The sequence below is a fragment of the Sphaerodactylus townsendi genome, linkage group LG05 (assembly GCF_021028975.2).
Source record: "Sphaerodactylus townsendi isolate TG3544 linkage group LG05, MPM_Stown_v2.3, whole genome shotgun sequence".
NCBI lineage: Eukaryota > Metazoa > Chordata > Lepidosauria > Squamata > Sphaerodactylidae > Sphaerodactylus > Sphaerodactylus townsendi.
In genome coordinates, this window is record NC_059429.1 from 54,191,429 (window position 1) to 54,214,094 (window position 22,666).

The 22,666-nt window shown below is 40.7% G+C and overlaps 1 protein-coding gene across 3 annotated transcripts in view; it reads left to right on the forward strand.

Moving 5' to 3' along the window:
• Window positions 1–22,666, forward strand: part of SLC44A5 (solute carrier family 44 member 5) — a 166,407-nt gene that overhangs the window by 123,260 nt on the left and 20,481 nt on the right. For all 3 annotated transcript variants that reach the window (XM_048496003.1, XM_048496005.1, XM_048496004.1), the window contains 5 exons: window positions 1,682–1,805; window positions 4,558–4,641; window positions 5,336–5,448; window positions 9,923–10,054; window positions 13,990–14,089. In XM_048496003.1, coding sequence (XP_048351960.1) covers window positions 1,682–1,805; window positions 4,558–4,641; window positions 5,336–5,448; window positions 9,923–10,054; window positions 13,990–14,089 — 553 coding nt within the window. The remainder of the gene's footprint in view (window positions 1–1,681; window positions 1,806–4,557; window positions 4,642–5,335; window positions 5,449–9,922; window positions 10,055–13,989; window positions 14,090–22,666) is intronic.

Genomic DNA, 22,666 nt, shown 5'->3' on the forward strand with positions numbered 1-22,666 from the left:
CTCTGGACTTATTTTGATGAGGTTATGCTACAATTTTTAAGACTAAGTAGACTTACATTCTAGCAAGGTCTCGTATGCATTCAAAAGCAATTAGTCACTTAAGAATCTACCCTTTCCCCCATTGTTTAATGCATGTTAATACCATTCTGCTTTTAAATATCACCACACTTCCCTCAAGCTAGTGCTAGTGAGTCTGGTTTTCCTTTTATTCTCTCTTGCTCTCTCTGTACTTCATGCTGTGGGTGATTAGTGACTATAGTGATTTCAAATTTATTGCTGTGATTTGCTCTGCAAATCAGAGTTCTTATGGAGTGGCAGATAAAAATGTAGTGTCACAGTGTTTAAAATAGTGTTAATAGACTGATAATAATGATCAAAGGGACCCTTCCGCACAAGTAGGAATAAATATAAATATGTGACTTGATAGTGAAAACTGTGCACATTGTATTAAAACTGAATTTCAGATAGAAGAAAATTTTGTGTTCACAGGTGACAAAAAATATGCAAGAAGGTTGAAATACAAACGAACATGACCAATGATAGGATTAAGGCCAGAGAGCAGTTTATTTAAAACAGTATTTCATATATAATGTGCACCACTAGCAACAATGTTGCTTAAAACACACATGACATTGCTGTCAGGCTCAATTCCACATGGTTGAACCTATAAATGGAATAATAAGTTAAGATGACAAGGTACTGAAATGTCTATCAAAGCATCTGGTAGTAAAGAGATGCAAATGATGTGCCTATTACAATTGTGGCTAAACCACATTTTTAGATGTGTCTGTGGAAAAGTTTGTTGGGACAATAGCCTTCAATGCTATATTGCCAGCATTCAGGTGACAGCAGCAAACACTGACTGTATTGGTCAAGCTATAGTGCAAAAGTTAGAACATTTTTTAAAAGTCAAAATACAACGTGCTGCAAAAAGAACAAGAAGCAAGCAGCAGTTTGAAATAGGCAGGGCATTTCAAATATAGCTCATAAACAGATTTAATTGTATTGTCGAAGGCTTTCACGGCCAGATTCAACTGGGTCTGGTGGGTTTTCCGAGCTGTGTGGCCGTGGTCTGGTGGATCTTGTTCCTAACATTTTGCCTGCATCTGTGGCTGGCATCTTCAGAGATGTATTACAGAGGGAAGTCTGTTACACTCTGGCCCTTTCCGCACGGGCGGAATACGGCGCCCTGGGGATGGCAAAAACGCCGTCCCCAGGGAGCCGTTCACACAGGGGGCGCGGCTCCGCCCGAGCGGCGCGAAGCCGCCGTTTTCCAACCTCGCTTCCCCAGCAAGGTTTTTGGAAAACGGCAGCTTGGAGCCGCTGCCGTGCGAACGGCAGCAGTTCTAAGGCGCCTTCCCTCCCCCCATGTCCGGGCGACCTACATGTCCTGCGGCCCTCCGGCGTGTTGCCGAGGCCTGGGGACACTCCCCCTCTGCCCTGCGACTCCAGAGCTGTGTTTGAGTTCTCCATTGTCATTCCAAATGGAACTGGATGCAGAAGAATGATGAAGTAGTCCAATTAATTTATAACATAGAACCACTTAAGAGAATGTTATGGAAACATGAAACAGTTTAAAGTGACTGCAACAAAGAAATTTCAGGAAAAATATAAATATCAAAATATAATCAAAATGAATTCAAGGCTTTACACACATACTTGTATCTGTTTCTTTTAACAGTTCTTAAGAGATGTTTTCCTGATTTCTTCACAAAAAATGGTGTTCTGACTGTGGCCAATCGAACTACTTTCATTGATGGAAGAGGAAAAATAAGAAATGTAACTGATCTCAGGGAAGCTGCAAAGTATGTCTCTGTATTTATTGTTTCTACAATTCTTGATTTGACCCATAATTTGGACTACTTATTGCAGTTCTTTTAGAGTACTTTTCATGTGGCTCAGTCTGTAGATTAAATAGGGTTTGTGTTTTCACTCTTTTGGTTTCTGTTATTTCAGAGCAAAAGTAAATTTTATGCATTAATACACATAACTGACTCCCTAAAGTATAGAAAGACAGACAGACAGACAGACAGACAGACAGACAGACAGACCTGTTCAAAAGGCATTCGTAGCTGAGAGAACAGGCAGGGATTTTCGCTGATTATAACTTCTTCTTCCCCAACCCCCATCTTAAGTTTTCTCAAAAGTGAAATAAAACAATTAATGAGAACATGAACATGAATAGAGCCTGCTTTATCAAACCAATGATTGATCTAGTCCAGTAGTGGCCTACGAGTTGCCTTGGACTGCCAAAGACACAGGCATAGAGGATGAGATTCTTTCTTGCTGCTACCTCCCAAGCACTAGTATTCAGAGATTTGCTGCCTCTGTATATGGAAGCTCTGTTGAATTACCATGACTAGCAGATCTTCTCTATGAATCTGTCTAACTTTTTTCAAAGCTGCCTCTGCTTATGGTCATCACTTCTTCTCTTGGCAATGAATTCCACGAATGAGTTGTTGAGTAAACAAATATTTCCTTTTGCTTGTCCTGAACTTATTGCCCAAAAATTTTGTTGGGTGTCCCCAACAATCTCATGCATAATCTCATAAATCTCTATCTTTTCTCTAGACTGAATAGTATCTAGCCTTCCTTCATGAGAAAGGTACACCAGCCTCCTCCTCCTCCTCCTCTTCCTTGTCTTCATCTGCCTCCTCCTCCTCTTCCTTCTTGCTCTTCTCAGGCTTAGGAGCTATCTTTTTTGCTACATCAGGCTTTCCTTTAGCCCAGTAGGCATTCATATCCTTTTTATACTTCAGTTTGGAAGCCTTCTTTTCAAAGGGTTGTTTACCATCCAACCCTTTTCAAAGGGTTGTTTATCATCTCCCCAAGTTTCATTGCAAAATCCCCAATAGAAAGACCAGGGTGTTCTCCTTTGATTTTTGGATGAAATTCCAAGCAGAACAAGAAAAATGCCGAAGGAGGCCTCTTTGGTGTGTTTGTGTCCCTGAACTTCTTTTTTGTCTCCCCTTTAGGCAGTATATAATTTTTCATTTCTCTTTCCTAATGAGTCTTGTCACCTTTTGCCATATCTTCAAACTTTCCCTTTTCTTAAGTGGACATAACTCAGAACTCAGAGAAATTCACAGAAGCATCTGGATGTTTCTTCTTGTGTTCTTCCCAGCAAGTTTGCACAAAAAAGGCATATGAGGACATTTTGCCTCTCGGCTTTTTAGGATCCCCTTTGCCCATACTGATGATATCTCGTGCCTCACTCCCATGCACTCAGAATCTATGTTCACATCCCACTGTTTTCACTTTTTCACTTCTGACAGAATTTTTTCCTCAGAGTTTCTGAGGAACTCTCAATAAAATGAAATTTTTAATAATATTTTTTTAAAAAAATCTGTCAAGATCTCCTATATGTGTGGTGGGTTTTTTTTACCTGCTTCACCCTTTGTTCTGTCAGTCAGAAGTAAATCCCACTGTTGCCAAAACTTTTATTGTAGCAGCTGCAGGGAGGATAGGAGAGAGACTCAAAGGCAATTGCCAGCAGGATTCAAGAATATCTAGTTCCCACTCTGACCATTCCTATAAAATCTTTAAATCCCAGCCACCCACAAGAAGATACAAGGGGAACACAAGATTTTTGTAAAATGTTGCTGGTGTATAAACTATATGCTCCCTTAAGGTTTCTTATTTAGGAATTTGCTAGACCAAGATTCCAACTATTTATGAAATAATTAGACATAGGCATGAGCATTGATAAAAATTATTGGTAAATTTTGTTCTTTTTTTTAAGTTGGAAATTTTCACTAAAGCTGAAATTGCTATCGCTGAAAATATTCTGGTTAAAAAAACTGAAACCAAAATGCGCCCCCCCCCCCCCGCTGCCCTTGCCATTTCTCAGCCCTTGGGAAACAGCAGAGGGGAAGAGAACTGCCCCCACTAGTGTTTTCCAAGTCCTAGAGGCTTGGAAAGCATGGGTGGGGGACAGATCTCTGCGCCATGCTATGTTTGCTCAGCATTGCAAAGAGATGTCTGTCCCTCTCCACTTCACTGGCTCCCAAGTCTATGTAGCTTTGGAAAAGGCAGGAGGGTTTAGAAAGCTGAAAAAGTTGAATGTTTTTTTTTTCTGGCCCCAGGTATATTTGGCTTTTTATTGGTAAAAGAAAAACCCGAAAAAAGCTGATGGCTTTTTCCCAGGCTTTTCTTTTACCAAAAAAAAGCCAAATATATCTGGGGATGATGGCTTTTTCCCCCAATTTTTCTGTGATTCGGGTTTTCTGAATCACAAATCCTAATTAGAAGTCACTTTTTCATAGGTATTTGACTGGACATCCAAGAAATAGATGAAATGACAAAGGTTCATTTAACAGAAAATAATGCATTTAACAGAGTAAGGATATTTTTGGAAATTTTCAGTTTATAAAGTGAAGTTCTTTTTAACTTCAGCCCCATTGGTTGCATGCTTTCTCCAATGAGAGTAGCCCACTTTATAGCTGAGCCTTAAATAAAATAAGTAAACCCAAGGGAAGATTTGATTCCCCATTTCCTAAACAGGTTACCTCAGCAGGTTCAACATAAACTAACACTTTTCCCTTTTTGCTTTTAAAGTGGCATCAATAACGTACTTGATGCAAGATCAGTTGGAATGAAAATTTTTGAAGACTATGCCAGTTCTTGGTATTGGATTTTAATGTAAGTTCATATTCAACAGAAGTCATGCCTCTCGTATGTGAAATTGCAATGGTATCAGACACAAGAAAAATGGACAGTTTTTCCACCCCATCCGCAACCCAGCTAACCACATGACAGGCACCTCACGAAGAGAAAAAAATAAGTCTGAAGATGCAAGATGCAAAATAAAATACTCAGCTAAAACTCCCATCTTGATAAAACATGTCAGAAATTTTGGGAATTTTAACTAACAAAAAATATTTTAACCTAATTTTGCAACATCACCTTTGTCCTTATTTTTTTAATCTCCTATGGCTGGAGTGGCCCTCCTTGCCATCTCAACAGGACATGCATACTGGTATTTTATTGTGATTTGTGTAGTATAGAGAATAGGGAGAAGTAATGGAGAGTGGATGGAATTCCACATTGAAATTTTAGAAGTTGGAGAGTGTGCCTACAACTGACAACAGAGTTTGCTCCACCTCAGTTTCTTAAGGAGAGTCTGGTGTACATTTGAATATAAGAACTTCAGTCTTTAATAATACATAGTAAAAAAGCAAAACTAATTCTAACAGATGAATATAGAGGCTCAGCTTTTTAAAGGGAAATGTTTTTCTCAGAATACCTTTTTATTTTAAAATTACATGGGGAAATTAGAGGTGGAATGAGGTCTAACGGCTGATTGATTAAAAACCACTGCATCTTTGTTTTCCAGAGGTTTGTTTATTGCAATGGTTGTCAGCTTGCTCTTCCTTATTCTTCTGAGATTCATAGCAGGAGTACTGTTTTGGATTTTCATCTTTGGTGTGATTGGGATTATAGGATATGGTAAGTATCATAAATCGGTTTGTCGTACCAATCAGTAAAACCTTAGTTTACTCAGTTAATTTATACAACAAAAAATGTGATTCTTACCAATGCTGGTAATTAATGAAGAAGCTTGTAATGCTCATACCCTATAGATATTAACAAGTTTCTCCGAAGCTATTTCCAGCACTGAGATATATTTATAACATTTTCCTCCCTGGGTCTTTTTCTTCTTCTTACCTGAATGGACTACAAAGATTTTTTTCAAGGTCAGCAGAATGTGAACAGATTTTGGTCTAGCTGAGGTGTAGGCTTGCCAGGGATAGCATGGGAAAAATGTGTTTTCTCCACTCAGCAGAACAGCAATTTACTCTTAGTTTCCATTCAGCCACCCATGGGGTTCTCAGTGGGCTTCAGGATAACTTTCCATCATGTTCGTCTTCCCGTATAGCTGTGCTTCTTGTCTATATCTTGAAGAGTGATTCACCACCATCTGGCTTTTGTTAGGAATTGTCAGTGGTTGCTGGTTTAAACAGCCTTTTATATTTTATTCATGTGACTTTATGAATAGACTGGTTCATCCACTTGTATTAACCTAAAAATATACATTATGATTATTGTAGATAAGAGGCAGATGAGCAAGAGATGCTGTGTCAGTGTGATGGAAGAGAGCACTGGCATCCCTGTGATGGGGAGAATGCGGGAAGGTGAATCTTTTCCAGACAGAGAACACTATTTACAACCGCAGGAGACATCATGACTGCTGTGTGATGTGTTTACATCTCTTGATTGAGGCGTTCAGATTTGGGTGGAGTAGGCACCCAGATTGGCTAAACCCCCAGCCCAGAGTCCATGGAGAGAAGGTTCCAAAAGGGGGACCTGATTCTTTGTTTGGGGTTTGCTTGCTCTGTTTTGTGTTGCTGAGAGCATTGTGTGCTTGTGTGTGTTTAGAATGGAGGATGGCTGATGGTAAAGATATTTTCAGGTGAGCCTGAGGAGGAGGGCATCATGCAACCAGCAAAGACCGTATATTCTATGGATTACAAATACCTACCTAGCATCTTTTATTTTCCTCTATTTTACTAGATGTACCTAGAGAATGTCTTGTAGTTACCCTGAGCTTGTGTCATATAGTAATAAAGTTGTTTAGCTAAGAGAGTCTGCACACTTTCTTACCCACCTGCTTTGACTGCTCAGCATGCTAAACCCCTATGGCATCAGCCTCAGGCTATATCACAAGAGAGAGAGAAGGGGTAAGATCTTACCTGGGTTAGTGGTGGCTGTTGGGAGAAGGAAGGCAAGAAAAGATTTTCTTTCCCAGATTCCTGACTAGTCTCTAAGCTGGCTGAAGGAATCTGGAGAAAAAGTATCCTTAATAAACAAAAAACACCGCCAGTCCTGATGCTTAAGAACACAAAAACAAACTTTGATACTTACTAATTTACTGAGTGAACTGAAAAGTGAATATGAGTGCGCTGTTATCTAAAACAACTATGAACACACATAAATACAAAAAGTTACAAAAATACGAGCCACTAACAATATACAGATACAAAAAAATCAATTGTATACATAGGGAACAATTATGATCTAGGAATTCTTATTGTTTTTACTGTGTGATAAAACACAAATTGAATTTAAAGATTCTTTACAGTTCTTTACTATAAGCATACATGAGTGACTTAGATTACAATAGCTCCTTCTTTAGGAGTGCAAAAATATCAAGAATAAAGCATTCTGAAATGCCATTTGCGATAATGAGACATTTTCATGAGCTCTTCCTCAGTAAAATGCTGCACCCATTGGGTGCAGTAGTTGTTCTCTGTGCTGTGACAATAGAAAGCAAAACGAGATTGTACAGTATTCCAAACATAACATTAAAATATTACTATAATTCTGTGCACATGAACTTACATTGGGTAATTCCACACAGCAACTTTCAACAGTTCCTAAGCATTAAATACAGGACATGATAAGGTGTAGCATACAGATAACCTTCTAGGCATCCTTAAATAGGTTAACTTCACACAGGTGGGTATTACCCAATTAAGGTAAATATCTATGTTGTATGAGTTTGCAAACTCAGTCTTTTCTTTATTTAAACAATTGCTGAATAAATGCTATACAACGAATTTATACTATAAATGCTGTACAATGAATAAAGCTATACAACAATAACAACATAAGAAGGTAACCTCTTATTAGCTGAAACCACAGAAAACAAGATAAATCAAACTCAGTATTTAATCCATTCGCATATGAATCAAATCAATAGATCCATTTAGATTCCTCACATAGGAATAATGTTCTAACATCTACTTGAGAATTCTTAATATGATCATATGCATATACAATGCAAAATTTAAAATTCCTGGGACCATGATTAAAGTCCAGAAAATGTTTCACCCTGGGTTCAGACACACATGCAAGTTTAATTTTACTACTATGCTCTAAAATGCATGTCCTTATGGCATGACATGTCATTCTAACATAGGGCAGTTTACAAGGGCAGAAAATCACATATACAGATCATTTTCTGGAACAATTGGTGAATTGGTTCAGTTTCCACATAATATTGGTAGGGGTATATTCAATTTGTTTAGTGTTCATGGATAATTGGCATGCCACAGTGCTCACAAGAATAATGTCCTAATGCAGAAGAGGGTATTCTGTTGGACACATGAAAATCTGACTTAACTAATTGCTCTTTAATATTCCTGGTGTTTTTTTTTCGTTTATTATTAATTGCTACTCAGTACGCTAAAGTCCCATTTATAGTGTGTAACTTGAGAAAGTATTCTTACAGTGATGGAGTGGTTAAGTAATGCTTCCACTGAGTGGAACCATCTCTCTGTATGGCGACAGCAGCAGTCTTCACCACAATGTTATATAAAAATAATAACACAGGCTGTGGGAACATATTACCTCTTAGGTGTGATGGCATCTATACATGAAGTTTTCTCATGTAGGAAAAAGTCTTCAAATGGGATTTTATTCATCACATGTACATCAACCGCTGCACCTGCATATATGTTGGGAAATTGCAGTAGGCTGCAGCTTCATGGTTCATGGTATTCTGTTGGACACATGATGTACAATTCTGTTGGACACATGATGTTCATGTTCTGGAAAACATGTACAGTCATCACATACTATAATCTCCCTGAGGTTTGCATGTTTTTTTCCTAACTGCTACCAGTATAGGAAATTCATGTTTGAGTGGCCTTTCAAGTGAAATTAGCTGGGGGGGGGGGGGGGTTAAATACTATCCATCCATTGAGACTAACGGAGCTGTCATAAATAGGACAGAATGTTGGATGGCATGAAATGCAAATTGTCAAAATTTACAGGTGTAAGTGTCATTGGATCAAATCTGATTTTTCTTTTGACAGACTCTATTTGGGGCAGTAAAATAGTTATGGTCTCATGAGATTCTGGAAGCGTTTGGTTGGGTTGCTTTCCTTTGTGGTTTGTAGCTTGGCTTTTGTTCTTGACTGGAATCATGGATGAGTACAGGAGAAAGCTGTCATGGATGAGTACAGGAGAAAGCTGTTTCATATTAGCAGGGATGATATCTATGGAGATGGACTGGTGTTTGTGGATATAGCTGGGCTAGAAAACCCTCATTTCTCCTGGACCTATATGTTTGCCAGGAAGATAAGAAATCCCCCTGATGTGCAAACACCTGACTGTTGGCTGCTGCATTCTGGCAGGCCTCTGCAGTCAGAAACTAGATTGGCTAGGTCGGACTTTCATCACATGTGTGTGTGGGGCAGGAGAATAATTTAAAGGAGCTGTTTTTCCTTTGTGTGTGTGTTTGCATATGTGGGAGAACACATGCATATGAGTAACACAGCCAGAGAGCATCTTCTTTGTGCATACATTCATTCGCATATTTCAGGTGGGGAGAAGGGCAGGTGTCCAACTGTGGTTTCCAAAATTAGGTTAGAAATCTTTTCCTGTGTACATTTTTCTGTATCAGCAGCTCACCATATTTTCTGTGTAATTTCTACAGATATTGAGAGTAGAATACAGCTTGTACTTGTTTAAGAGATAAAGAAACTTCCTGGGTTTCTACCTGTAAGTCTTGTTCATGTACCATTACCAAGCAGTCCTGTTTGATTCTGCTTCTGACATCAAACTGGAAAAAGGGGTGAAAATAAGAGATGGTGGCAGTGACTGGAGTGAAAGGCCCCACAAAAATGTTGAGGAAGAGTTGAGGAACAGTGAGCGATCACCACTGAAAAGGTTGGGTTTCCCTTGGCGAAAAGATTCCCCCAGCTTCTGAGCAGGATTGGGTCTCATTTGCTGTTTATGGGATGGTTGCACAAGTTGAAACTGAGAGCAACCTAGAGGGTCTGGGGTGAGAAACATTGGGAAGGTGTGCAGCTGATGAAATGATGGTCCTTCTGATTAGTAAGGAGTGATTTAGATGATTCCTGTTCCTGTACAATTCTGATCTGTGACTTTCCCTCCCCCCCCCGCCAAAAAAAAGGTATCTGGCATTGCTACTGGGAATATCACCATCTTCATGGCATACCTGGCTCTGACCTCAGCATCTATGATATTGGATTCCAGACAGACTTCAGAGTGTATCTTCAACTGAGGCAAACATGGTTAGCATTTAGTAAGTGAATTTTTTGAGAAGCCCATGTTCTGAGAACTAATTAATTAATTAATTAAACATTCTGATTAAATATTTTGTATCTCCTAGTGATCCTAGGTGGGAACTAAGGTGTACTTTTTATTTAATTATAGTCTTCAACCAGCACACTGACATACATATTCATACACATCAGATATTCAAACATAGGTCTAACTAATTTAGTTAAAATAATTTTAAAATTCTAACCATAAAAGCCAAGATTTAAAGCTAAGGTGCACTCTTAACCTGGATAGCTGAGGCTAGTCTGATCTCATCAGACCTTGGAAGCTAAGCAAGGTCATCCCTGGTTAGTACTTGGATGGGAAACCACAAGACATACCAGCTTTGCTTAGGAAGGCAATGATAAACCACCTTTGTTAGTCTCTTGCCTAGAAAACGCCCGCCACATTTACCAACTTTGGCAGCGCCTGTTGCTTCCATCTCTCGGCACTTCCAGCCCCTCCTGGCCTTTTAGATCGGGTGCCTCAAATCCAATCATGCATTGTACTGTTGTGATGAAGTTATCTGCTGCATTGAATTTTAATTAATTAATTAATTAATTATTGTTTTTAGATGGTTTATGTATCCTGTTGGATTCACTGAATTGTTATGTGGTTGTTTGGGATCGTTGTGAGCCGCCTAGAGCCCTTTGGGGATGAGGCAGCCTATAAAATCAAATAAATAAATAAAACCTTACAGGGTCACCAGAAGTTGGCTGCAACTTGATACCACTTTACATATACACATAAATCTATCACGTTTCCACGTAAGAAAATGTATGTCAGCTCTATGCACGTAAAACAAAGCACCATGAAAGTGGCTTGTAGCACAAAAAGCTGTCTTTCTTCAAAACCCTAATAAAAACACTCAGGCCGTTTCTGCACAGGCGGAATATGGCAGCCTGGGGGCGGTAAAAACGCTGTCCCCAGGCCGCCATTTGCACAGGGGGCGCAGCTGCTGGGCAGCCGTGCCGCCCTCGTGCTTCCTGACTGGCGCGAAGCTGGCATTTCCCAACCTCGCTCGGGGAACGAGGTTGTTGGGAAATGCCGGCTTGGAGCCGGGGCCTGGGGACACCCCCCCTGCTCTGCGACGCTGAAGCAGGCACACAGGGCAGGGGAGGTGTGTCCCCAGGCCCCGGCGACATGCCAGATGGCCGCAGGAACGGTAAGTCCACCGGGCGACGGCGCAGCCGTCTTCCCGGTTCTTTCTGGGACCGTCCATGCGGACAGTTCCGGCGGCGTCGGGGCGGCGTTTGTTACGCCGACCCAAGCCCTTCCGCCTCCGTGCGGAAGCGGCCTCCGTGTGTCTTAATATTGTAACAAACTCTACAGATTCAGTATTCCACCATAGAGTCATAGAATTGGAAGAGACCCCAAGGGCCATCAAGTCCAACCCCTGCAATGCAGGGACACCTAATCAGAGAACTCCTGACAGATGGCCATCCAGCCTCTGTTGAAAAACCTCCAAAGAAGGAGACTCCACCATACACCTAGGTAGTACATTCTACTGTTGAACAGCCCTTACTATCAGGAAGTTTTTTCTGATGTTTAGGTGGAATCTCTTTTCCTTCACCTTGAGCCCATTACTCCTGGTCCTAGACTCTCTGGTCTTGTATTGTTTACCAAAATTGCTTCTAGACAATATAGCAGTATCATACGAATACTTCAATGAATCTTTCATAAACAGTCATATAAGCATTGTCAACTCTATACTATAATATATGGATCAATAATAAACCACAGCTAGTCAGCATCCAGATAAATGCTTGACCTCCATGAATCTATGAAATTGTATTCTTTTGATACTGCTATGTGTCTAGAGGCAATTTGATTGATGTATTCTTTAGATACTGCTGTGTGTCTAGAGGCAATTTGGTAAACAATATGAGACTAGATAGTCTATGGTAAAATACTGATTCCGTATTCATGGTTACAATGTTGAGAACTTAGTGTTCTTAGGGTTTTAAGGGAGACAGCTTTTCACACTGCTAGCCACTTTCAGTGTAATTGTACTTTGCTTTACTACTGGTACACTGACCTCCCATGTGTTGGCTGACATGGTAGCTCTACACAAGTGGCTGTTCCATGCGATAATTACATATATATTATATCATTGTGTAGTGGCTACAAGGTTAGAAGTTGCAGTCAATTAGGCCTTTCAAATAAGTACAGAGGAAATTCTGTGTAGGAAATGTGTAATTTTTCAGGTAACTCTAAAGATGTGTGCTGGGGAATTCAATTTTTGGAGCTCTTAGCAATTTTGTAAACATAACATTCAGAGGCACGGGGCCAGATTTCAGCTGAGAGGGTAGATTGAAATGAGCAAAGGTAGCCATATTAGCCCTATTTGGCTCTCCATATATATGAAAATCAAGTTTGAAAATTTAAGGTGCTCTTAACATGCAGCTCCCAGTACACATCTGGTAAGCCCCTGGAAGAAAGAAAAGCTGAATTTGAATCTTTTTCTAGTATAAAGTGTCTGAACAGAAGAAGAAAACTGAAGATATGTGTAGGGCACATTTTTCACCTCTAAGTAACCACAATTTGTTCCCACGTCTGGTATTAGGAAGCAAAGGCTCTTAGACTGTGAGAAAGAATTGTGTTTTGCGTTTTCCACCAGAAAAAATATAAATCAGAATCAGTTTTTATAAGTGAAAATAAACATGTTCAATAAGAATAATATATTTTTAATATTTTGCTTTTTATTTGTCTCTCAACAAAACATACCATGTTTTCACATTTAATCTTTAAGTACAAAGTTAGAAGGTTACCATTTATTTTATGATTTCTTGATTTTTTAAAAAACTTCAAATCATACAACTTTCAGTTAAAATATGACATTAATCTTTGGGGCGAGAGGCTATTTCTAAAGCAAAATTAAGAAACTGCTATGAGGAAGCAGTTTACATTTTTGGCAGAATTACTGCCCCCATTGTGCAATGTTCTGCTATTCTGCTTTATTCTGTCATGGATCTGGTTGCCTGTGCATCAAACTATGTTCAGTCCTTGATTATCCAGGGTGAAGACTATTTGATTTTGGGATCATAGAGCCACTACCCATATTTCAGTGTGAAATTGTTCACTGTAAATTCAGTTTACTTTCTCTACAAGCGTTGTAGAAGCTGAATAAAGGGACATCATGTATCAATTAAAGGGGTGGAACCTGTGTAAACAAAGGCCTTAACATGTAGTTACACTGGTAAGAATTTAGTGATAAAATGCTCTGAACTTTTTCAGCTATCAGGACCATTTAGTGATGAACACAGCCTTACAATGATTTGTTATGCAATCATATTTCTAGTTTCCTACCTTCTGTTTCCACAGAACAGACATTAAACTCAACTCTGATCTCACCCTGCTTTTAGTGTCAAATAATTCTCTTGATTGCCCCAGAATTACTTCTGAGTGGCACAGGCATAATGGAGGTCAGAGTCAGAAACTTATTTTACAACATCAGTCTCATTTATCTTCTTCAGATACCATAAACTAAAAATAGCTGCTAAAGGCAACTACTGCATAATGATTATTTAATCATAAAGAGACATTTCTTCAAATGGAACACATTAAGCTTAAATGACATTTAAAACAAAGCGCTGCACTTAATTGCTTTGTTTTAAGACAAATGATTTTCTTTGCAAACTCTTACATGCTATAATGCTCTGCAAGTATGAGCCTTGTAAATTACACACAATAGCAATAATAATCCAGAGGAGGTGTATATTCTGCTGGCTGTTCTCCCAAATTCTTATGAAATGAGAATTACACCCAGACAAGTAGTGAATCTGCATCCTCATTGTAGTCTGTAGGTTAGGTTGTGTTTAGTGGGATATTGCAAAGGGCAGCACTGAAGCTTGTAATTCACAAAAGTGGCATGTTGGCTTAATGTATGTGTGACACATTAAATGTTCTTTCTTTCAGTGATATTACTTTGCATAGTGGAAGTTGTCATTATACTGATGTTAATATTTCTGAGAAATCGAATCCGGATAGCTATTGCACTTTTAAAGGAAGGTAGTAGGTAAGTATTTTTTAAAAAACAAAAACAAAATTCCTCTACACTTATATTGGGCTGTAATGTTTACATGATTTTGGATAGACTTTATGTTCTTCAACTCACTATAGTTCTGTTTTATATACTTAACTGAGGTAAACAGGCCCTTTTTACAGCGTGTATATATTCTCCAATGTGAAATGGTCCTCTGCATGAACATTAATCTAGTAGGTGTTTAAGTCCACACCAGGCTTATGCTAGGAATTTCACACTCATAGCTTCCAGTATTTAAAAAAACTTAATAGGTGTTCTGGAGCCCCTTGAGGCTGTTTTAGCTTGGGGAAATAGTACAAAGGGAAGGCCAGTTTATTTTGACTATGTTGTAATTTCTGGATAGTTTTCAATGTCAGATCAAACAGATCATTATAATAGTTTGCAGGTTTGTAAGTATATTAGTGATGATGACAAGATCCTCGAGAAGGAATATGTTATTACATTTAACTGATAGAAGTTGCACCTGGCCACAGTAATTATATCATGTCATCTAGATTGGACTATTGGACGATGCGACTTCACTTCTAATGCTATCAAAATGAAAGTTATTCCATCTGACTGCTTGGCCCCACAACATAAGATAGTAGTCATGGACATGAAGATTGCCATGCAATCTCATGATGGCCATGTAAGAGGACCAGAGACCATTAAATGGTGGCAACTACACCACCACGCAACAGCCATAGTTAACAGCATTATTTTCCCCGAAATAGATGCAACCTCAATCGACGCCACATGGAATACACTTCGTGACTCCATAACGATTGCCATGAAACTGACCTTTGGCACAGAAAAACCAGGCAGTTGGCACTTCAATAAGCAGGCATGGCTTTGGACTGAGGAAGTGCAGCAGAAGGTGAAAGTGGAGAAGGTGGCCTTCAAAACCTGGTTTGCCAACAAGACTGGCAACAAGTGGCAACTTTACACAGCCGCCAAATGGGAAGCCCAAAGGGCAGTGGCCGCAGCCCAGGCTGAATACCACCAAAAACTCTATGAACAACTAGATACGTGGGAAGGTGAAAAGAACATCTATCGAGAAAGCACGAATGAGAGTGGCATGTAACATTGAACACTACATGTGCGTAAAAGATAGGTCAACGATTGCAGGATAAGAAGAAAATCCTGAGTCGATGGCATGAACACTTTGACGAGATCGCAAACATTGAATTCCCACATTCACCAATTCTGGAAGGTCTGCCATGCTTTGGCCCACTCCCTCACATTGCAACTGAGGAGGTGGCTACAGCCATCGGAAGTATGAAAAACCAGAAGGCCCCTGGCCCAGATGACCTGCCAGCAGACATTTGGAAGCTCAAGAATAACACTGAAGTGTTAACTTGGCTAACTGCATTCTTCAACACTGTGATCTCCACTGGCCAACTGTCCTCAGACTGGTCTATGAGCATCACTGTACCAATCTTCAAGAACAAGGGTGACCCAGCAGAATGCTCTAACTATCAGCCAATATGCCTGCTCTCACACACCATGAAATTTTTTGAATGCATCCTCAACCGATGCTTACACAACATCATCCAGCTTAACATTAACCAGTGTGGCTTTGTGAAAGGCTCTGGAACAGGGGTAGGGAACCTGCGGCTCTCCAGATGTTCAGGAACTGCAATTCCCATCAGCCTCTGTCAGCATGGCCAATTGGCCATGCTGGTAGGGGCTGATGGGAATTGTAGTTCCTGAACATCTGGAGAGCCGCAGGTTCCCTACCCCTGCTCTGGAACAACCAACATGATCTTTGCAGCCTTACAGTTAATGGAAAAGTATCATGAGAAAAACAAACCACTACACATTGCTTTTCTAGACTTGGAGAAGGCCTTTGACCATGTACCCCATCAGTTTATTTGGTACATGCTGCATGATCACAGTGTGCCTGAAGAACTTATCAACTGGGTCAAACTTCTTTACACAAACACCAACAGTCGAGTGCGGTGCGCAGCTGACAGCTTCCTAGTGAACATTGACATCCACCAGGGCTCAGCACTTGACTGTTGGGGTTCGTGTAAAGAAGTTTGACCCAGTTGGTAAGTTGATACCCAAGTGGAACTGCAGTACCAGGTGCAGGCCTGGAATGAACACCTTAGTCAATTGGGCCTCTGTCTTAACACTGTCTTAACAGATATTAAGACTGAATATCTGGATACAACTCCTGGTATGGGCTTAATCCAGGTCAGTGGTGAAAATCTGAAGAAAACAGATGCATTTCAGTACCATGGGTCGATCTTACAGAGCGATGGCAGCATTGATGATGAAATACGGGCAAGAGTCAATGCGATATGGTTGAGGTGGAAGGGAGTCACTGGTGTTCTTTCAATAAGAAAATGTCTATACACCTAAAGTCAAAAATCTACAAGACCATGGTCCACCCCGTAGCACTCTTTGGGTCAGAGTGCTAACCCATAATGAAAGCAGCTGAGAGACAACTCCATGTCATGGAAACATGCACGACTCACTGGGTGTATCCCACCTCGACCACATCACCAATAACATGGTCTGAAAACAATTTGGCATCACGGTCATTGAGGCAAAAATGAGAGAGATGTGCCTGCTTTGGTTTGGCCATGTCCGACAAGCAGCCCCAGACACTATTGCCAGCATCGCCTATCATACTGAGGTTACTGGTCGGCGGCCATGCAGACGGCCAAAGCAATGATGGCTAGATACCATCAATGCAGATCTGAAAATTACAGGCCTGCAACAAGACATTGCGCTCAATCAAGATAAATGGCATTTAAAAATTGGAGCAGCAAACCCTGCATTAGTGGGACAATGATAGGAAGAAGAAGAAGATCTAGATTAGACTATTGCAATGTATTCTGTTTGAGACTACCCATGAAGAGTGTTCAAAAGCTGCAGCTAATGCAGAATTCTGTTGCTAGATTGATGGTTAGGGCCAGCTATCAGGAACATATAACCCTGATACTACAGCAATTACACTGTCTACTGAGCCACTTCAAAACCTAATTCAAGGTGTTAGTTTTGTCCTTTAAAGGTATACATGAGACTTTTGTCCTTTAAAGCCCTACACAGGAGCGGAGTATCTGAAAGACCATCTTCTCCCAATTCAAGCACTGAATGAATATTTCAGGGAGAGGCAGCACTTTTAGCAGCCTGGTCCTGCTAAAATATATTTGCATATTTCACAAAGGCTCATGGGTATGTTGTTAAAATTATCTCTACAACTTGAAAACAGTCCAAGGCACTGACCTTGGAGATCAGGAACGTGGCCCTGTCTCCCTGCTTTTAGCAATCCCAGTTCTGCCTTGGAATATCTTTTCAAGTTACTTTTGAAATGCTCACCATAACTTGAAATGATAGTTCAAGGCAGGACCAGGCCTGCTAAAAGACAAGTGATAAGACTATGGCTTGGATCTTCAGGCAGGCCTGTGGGGGTAGGGTGGGCATTCCCAGCTCCCTGTAGCAGGGAGGGGGTGCCTGGAGGAGGCTGTCTCTGGGTGCTGTTTCAACCCAGTAGGGCTGGGCTGAGAGAGCCAGAAGACCAGTGTGTGGGCTTTTTCAGCCTCACCCACATTGCTCAGTCACCAAACCCATCCCATTAAAAATCTATACCTACGTCCTTGCTGGTGGAGTAGAAGCATTTCCTGAAGGGGGCCAAACAGATGCTAAAGGCTACTTCCTTCATGGCTGATTCAACTCTGGACACCATGACCTTTTCCAGCAGATCCCTAGCATCTAACATGTCTACCAGAAGGCTTCATTGGCTTAGGACTTGGCAAGCAGATGTTAAATCTAAACTCATTGTGGCAGCATATCCTTTCCAAGGGGATAAACTGTTTGGCAAGGCTCTTGATCACATTCTTGTGGATACCAAGAACAAGATGAAGGCTACGCTAAAATACCTCTGCAGACAGGACAGGAGGCAGTCTTATGAGCAGGCCTTTCATTCCCAGCACTCACTGCCATGGTCCAAGTCAGAATTTCAAAGGAACAATTGAAAATCTTCCCTTTCATCCTCTACCAAGCACCAGTTCCACAAAAATTCCCTGGCAGGTTGGATCAACCAGATCAGGATGTCAAGTCCTCCATGCATGACTGGCTGGAGGCACCAGTGGGAGGATGGCTGAGACTATTTTTTGACATCTGGTTCACTTCCAAGGTTGATGCCTGGGTCTTGGAGATAATACTCAGAGTTGCGCCATCGAATTTCTGGCAAGCCCCATTGGAGCGCTTCCTAGTCTCCCCATTGTCACGCACTGCAGCCAAATGGGCAAGGACATTCAAAGCCTTTCAACACCTGGTCTCCATTGAGGCAATAGAAGAGGTTCCAAACCAGGATCAGGGAAAGGGAGTGTCCTCCTTTTTCTACAGCACCCCCAAAAGAAAAGGAGACTGGCATGTGATCCTGGATTTGAAGTTCTTACATCACTTAATTTGAGTGTAGCACTTTTGCATGGAGACCTTGAGATCTACTGCCGACTCTCTGCAACCACAAGATTTTCTCACTTCAGTTGACCTTACCGAGGTCTGTCTCCACCTGCCCTTCCTTCCAAAGCATTGGAGGTTCCTGAGGCTGTGTGGTGAGGACAAACGTTATCAATACAAAGCAGTACTCTTTGGCCTTTGCACCACGCCTTGAGTCTTCTCCAAGTTTTTGGTCAATATAGCTCCCTTAGTGGGTTCAAGGTTACACTTGCAGGTCAGTTTGTCTAATTCTCAACATGGACTCATCTATGGAAACCTAAATCCAGAAACTGGAGCCATGAATAGGCTCTTTCTACAAATTTAACAAAAGCTCCAGGTTTGCAGAAAAATATCAAGTCTATGAAAAAAATCCTTTGCGGGTTAACCCAACCCTTCCCCCCCCCCCAATAATAGAAGCAGCACCTGTACCATTAAGAAATGTGATATCTGTATCCTGGGGTGAAGTCAGTGTTTTCTTCCTCTCCTCTGGCACCCATGCTATTGATTTCCCCCTTTAGATGAGATGCCATGGTGTCTCTGGCTGTCACTTTCTATGGTACTACTAATATAAATGATAACAGATATTCTGTTCCAGTGGCAGTCTCTGCATGAATAATGAAGCATAAAGATTTCTTGTATTTATTGTCATAAATAACATTACACTCCTAACAGCGTTATTTTAACATTGCTAGAATATGAATATGAACCTTTCCTTTTTTAAAATTTGCCTTGTAGTTTACATGTATCTTTTGCCTTCAAGCTACTACAATCAACATATGGGAGTCCTTATGAAATAAAAAGAGCTCTGCAATTTAAATATGTACCAGTCTGTTTTTATTAAACCAATAAACTTGGAGATAGCATTATTTGTTGCAGCATTAGGTTGTGCTTTATAATTTTTCTCTTTTCATTACAACACAGAAGAACTTTATAGAATAAGATGTCTGTATTCAAATTTGTCTATATTCAAATATTTCTCAAACAGAAACACATCTGAAACTTGACAAATTTCACAGTAGGAGATAAAAATGTTCTATACTTCTGCAGCTACAATTAAAAGTCACTTGAGGGTGACACTTCCTGATATTTATGCATAATGCATAAAAAGAAATGCTACACATAATTATTATAAATGCAGAAGCCCATAGTCAAAATGTTGAGAAATAAATTGTTAATGAGTGAGAGCTAAATGACTTTTTCCAGCTCAGTATAACTATTTTTTCAATAACATTACAATTTATACCCGCAGTAAAGTACTTGCAATCTACTGCTTTTATGGTTAACAGGCAGTATGTTAGAGTAAACTGTCTGCAACTTTACTATCAACCAACAGGCCTATCATTCACTACTGAAAACCAAGGATTTGTGGTGATTATTTCTTAACGTAGCATAGAGTGCTACTTTTCTTCAATGACTTACCAGTTATTCAAAAGGCTCCTAGCATGAGACGTGAATTGCCTATAGGAAACTGTTACAATTTGACCTATTTGTTATCATGCAGTGCTTAGTTTCAACCAGAGTTCAGCAATGTACCTTGTAAACTAATGATGAGATAGCAAAGAATATGCTATCTTGTAAACTAATGATGAGATAGCAAAGAATATGCAAAATAGGGCTGTGCGTCTGGATATAGCTAAGCCAACCCGCCCCCCCAAAAAGAGCTATTTCATCTTTTTTGTGGGGAGGGTTAGCTGGGGAAAAAAAAGACAGGCTATTCAGATAGTTCCAAATATCCAAAGACTAAAAAATCCAAAAAGTGTTTTTGCTTTTTTGACTCAGTTATTTCCACAACCCAACTAGCAGAGTGCATGCAGGGGTTGGCTCAGCCGATCCCTGCATGCAACTTTCCCCCATCTTCTCTGAAGCCCAGGCATGTTTCAGAAGTAGCTGGCTCAGCCGATCCCTGCGTTCATCTCTGTGGCTCAAATTTTTTTTGGGTTTGGCTTTGAAAGAAGCAAAAAAGAAGAAGAAGGAGGAAAAGCCAAAAAAGCCAGCATGGAAGTTTGACTTTTTTTGGACTTTTTTGAAAATTTCCAGATTTGAAAATACCAATAAAAAGGTGTACACACCTGATGCAGAATGCAGCTATCTTGTTTCTGAAGGCTGTGCAGAAATATTATGCCTTTTCCTCTTCGGAAAGTACTGTCACATATGGGAAAAAAGTGACATTCGGTTATACAAAGGTGGTGATTGCACCTCTAGGTTTCATTACATGCATGTTCACTGCCATGCAGTGGCTTACCTAGGCAAACTGGGCAAAACCTGAGTTTGATGTTCCCCCCCCCATGGGCAGCCACCCACTCCCACCATGACCAAACAATGATTTTTTCCACCAGGTCGTTTCAAAGTCACCATCACATTATAGAACATGTCCCAACTCACAAATCTGAACACAGCAATGGGCTGTGCCACACAGCAGAAATATTTTTTGAAAACATTTTCAAAATGCTTTCAAAATGTTTTATTACTGCTATGAAAACATTTTACGGTGTTTTATCCAGTCCCCCCAGTTGGGGGAAACAGCATCACTTTCAATGTTATTTAAACTGGGGACCCCACATTCTCCCTTTAAGGTGGATTTACAAGGAGAATCTTGGAGAGACACTACCAGTCAGAATGAATGATAATGAATTTGATGAATGGTTCTTATAAGGTAGTTTTATAGTGGTCATATGTACTTACAACTTTCATTAAGTAGAACTCCAGTAAAGCAATGACACTCTGATGAGGTTAACAGCATATCCAATGTCAGAGGAAGAATGGCTTTACACAGTAGATGGTGTGATCCATTCATTAACAACTTGGTAGGCATCTGAAAAACCAGACCTCTTGGTGGTATGTGAGAACATGACACCCATACTTGTCCCTCCATGTTCCCCTTTTATTGTCCAAATGCTATTAAAGGAAATCAGCCTCAACATACACTGGCCCTTGACCCAGACAAAAGCCACCTCCTTTATTTATACTCCAGGCACAGACTGGAGATGAAATATTTCTGTTCCATCTGTACTGGCTGCTCTCCCCTTTCCTCTAAATGATTGGAAGATGAAAATTTCTTGACTGATAGTACAAAGTACCATGGCAACAGAATGCACTGCTCTTTAGCTACCCTGGCCTCTGCCCTCTTCCATCAGACAAATGATGTAGCCCCTACTAAATAGTGGGGATTTGGTTCCATAAAATGCCTTGTGAGTCTGAGGCCGTTTCTGCATGGTCAGAGCAGTGGGGCTGCATTGGCATGGTTCACATGAACGGCCCCGCTGGCTGCGCAGCTGGCAGAGCAGGCTCCGCATGGCCGAACAGCCCCCCAAGCCCCTCCTTACCTCCTGGCTTCTGTCGCTCTGTGGAGGCCAGGGAACATGCCCCCATGGCCAGAGCGATGACTGCAGGGACAGAGGCCAGGAGGTGTGTCCCCTGGCCTCCATAGAGCGATGGAAACCAGGAGGCATTTGGGGCTGACGCAGGGAGATAAGGAGGCATTTGGAGCTGACGCAGGAAAAATGCTTCCTTCCACCCGCTGCCATTCACACAGCAGCAGGTGGAAGACAGCACTTTTGAAAAACCTCGCTTCCCGAGCAAGGTTCAAAAACGGCATTTTCCTGCTCCTTGGGTGGCATGAACACGGCACTGCTGCAATGCAGCAGTGCCTACTGTGCGAACAGCGCCCAGTGATGGTGTTCGTTCTTTCTTTCTTTCTTTCTTTCTTTCTTTCTTTCTTTCTTTCTTTCTTTCTTTCTTTCTTTCTTTCTTTCCTTCTTTCTTTCCTTCTTTCCTTCTTTCCTTCTTTCCTTCTTTCCATCCATCCATCCATCCATCCATCCATCCATCCATCCATCCATCCATCCATCCATCCATCCATCCATCCATCCATCCATCCATCCATCCATCCATCCATCCATCCATCCATCCATCCATCCATCCATCCATCCATCCATCCATCCATCCATCCATCCATCCATCCATCCATCCATCCATCCATCCATCCATCCATCCATCCATCCATCTATCTATCTATCTATCTATCTATCTATCTATCTATCTATCTATCTATCTATCTATCTATCTATCTATCTATCTATCTATCTATCTATCTATCTATCTATCTATCTATCTATCTAT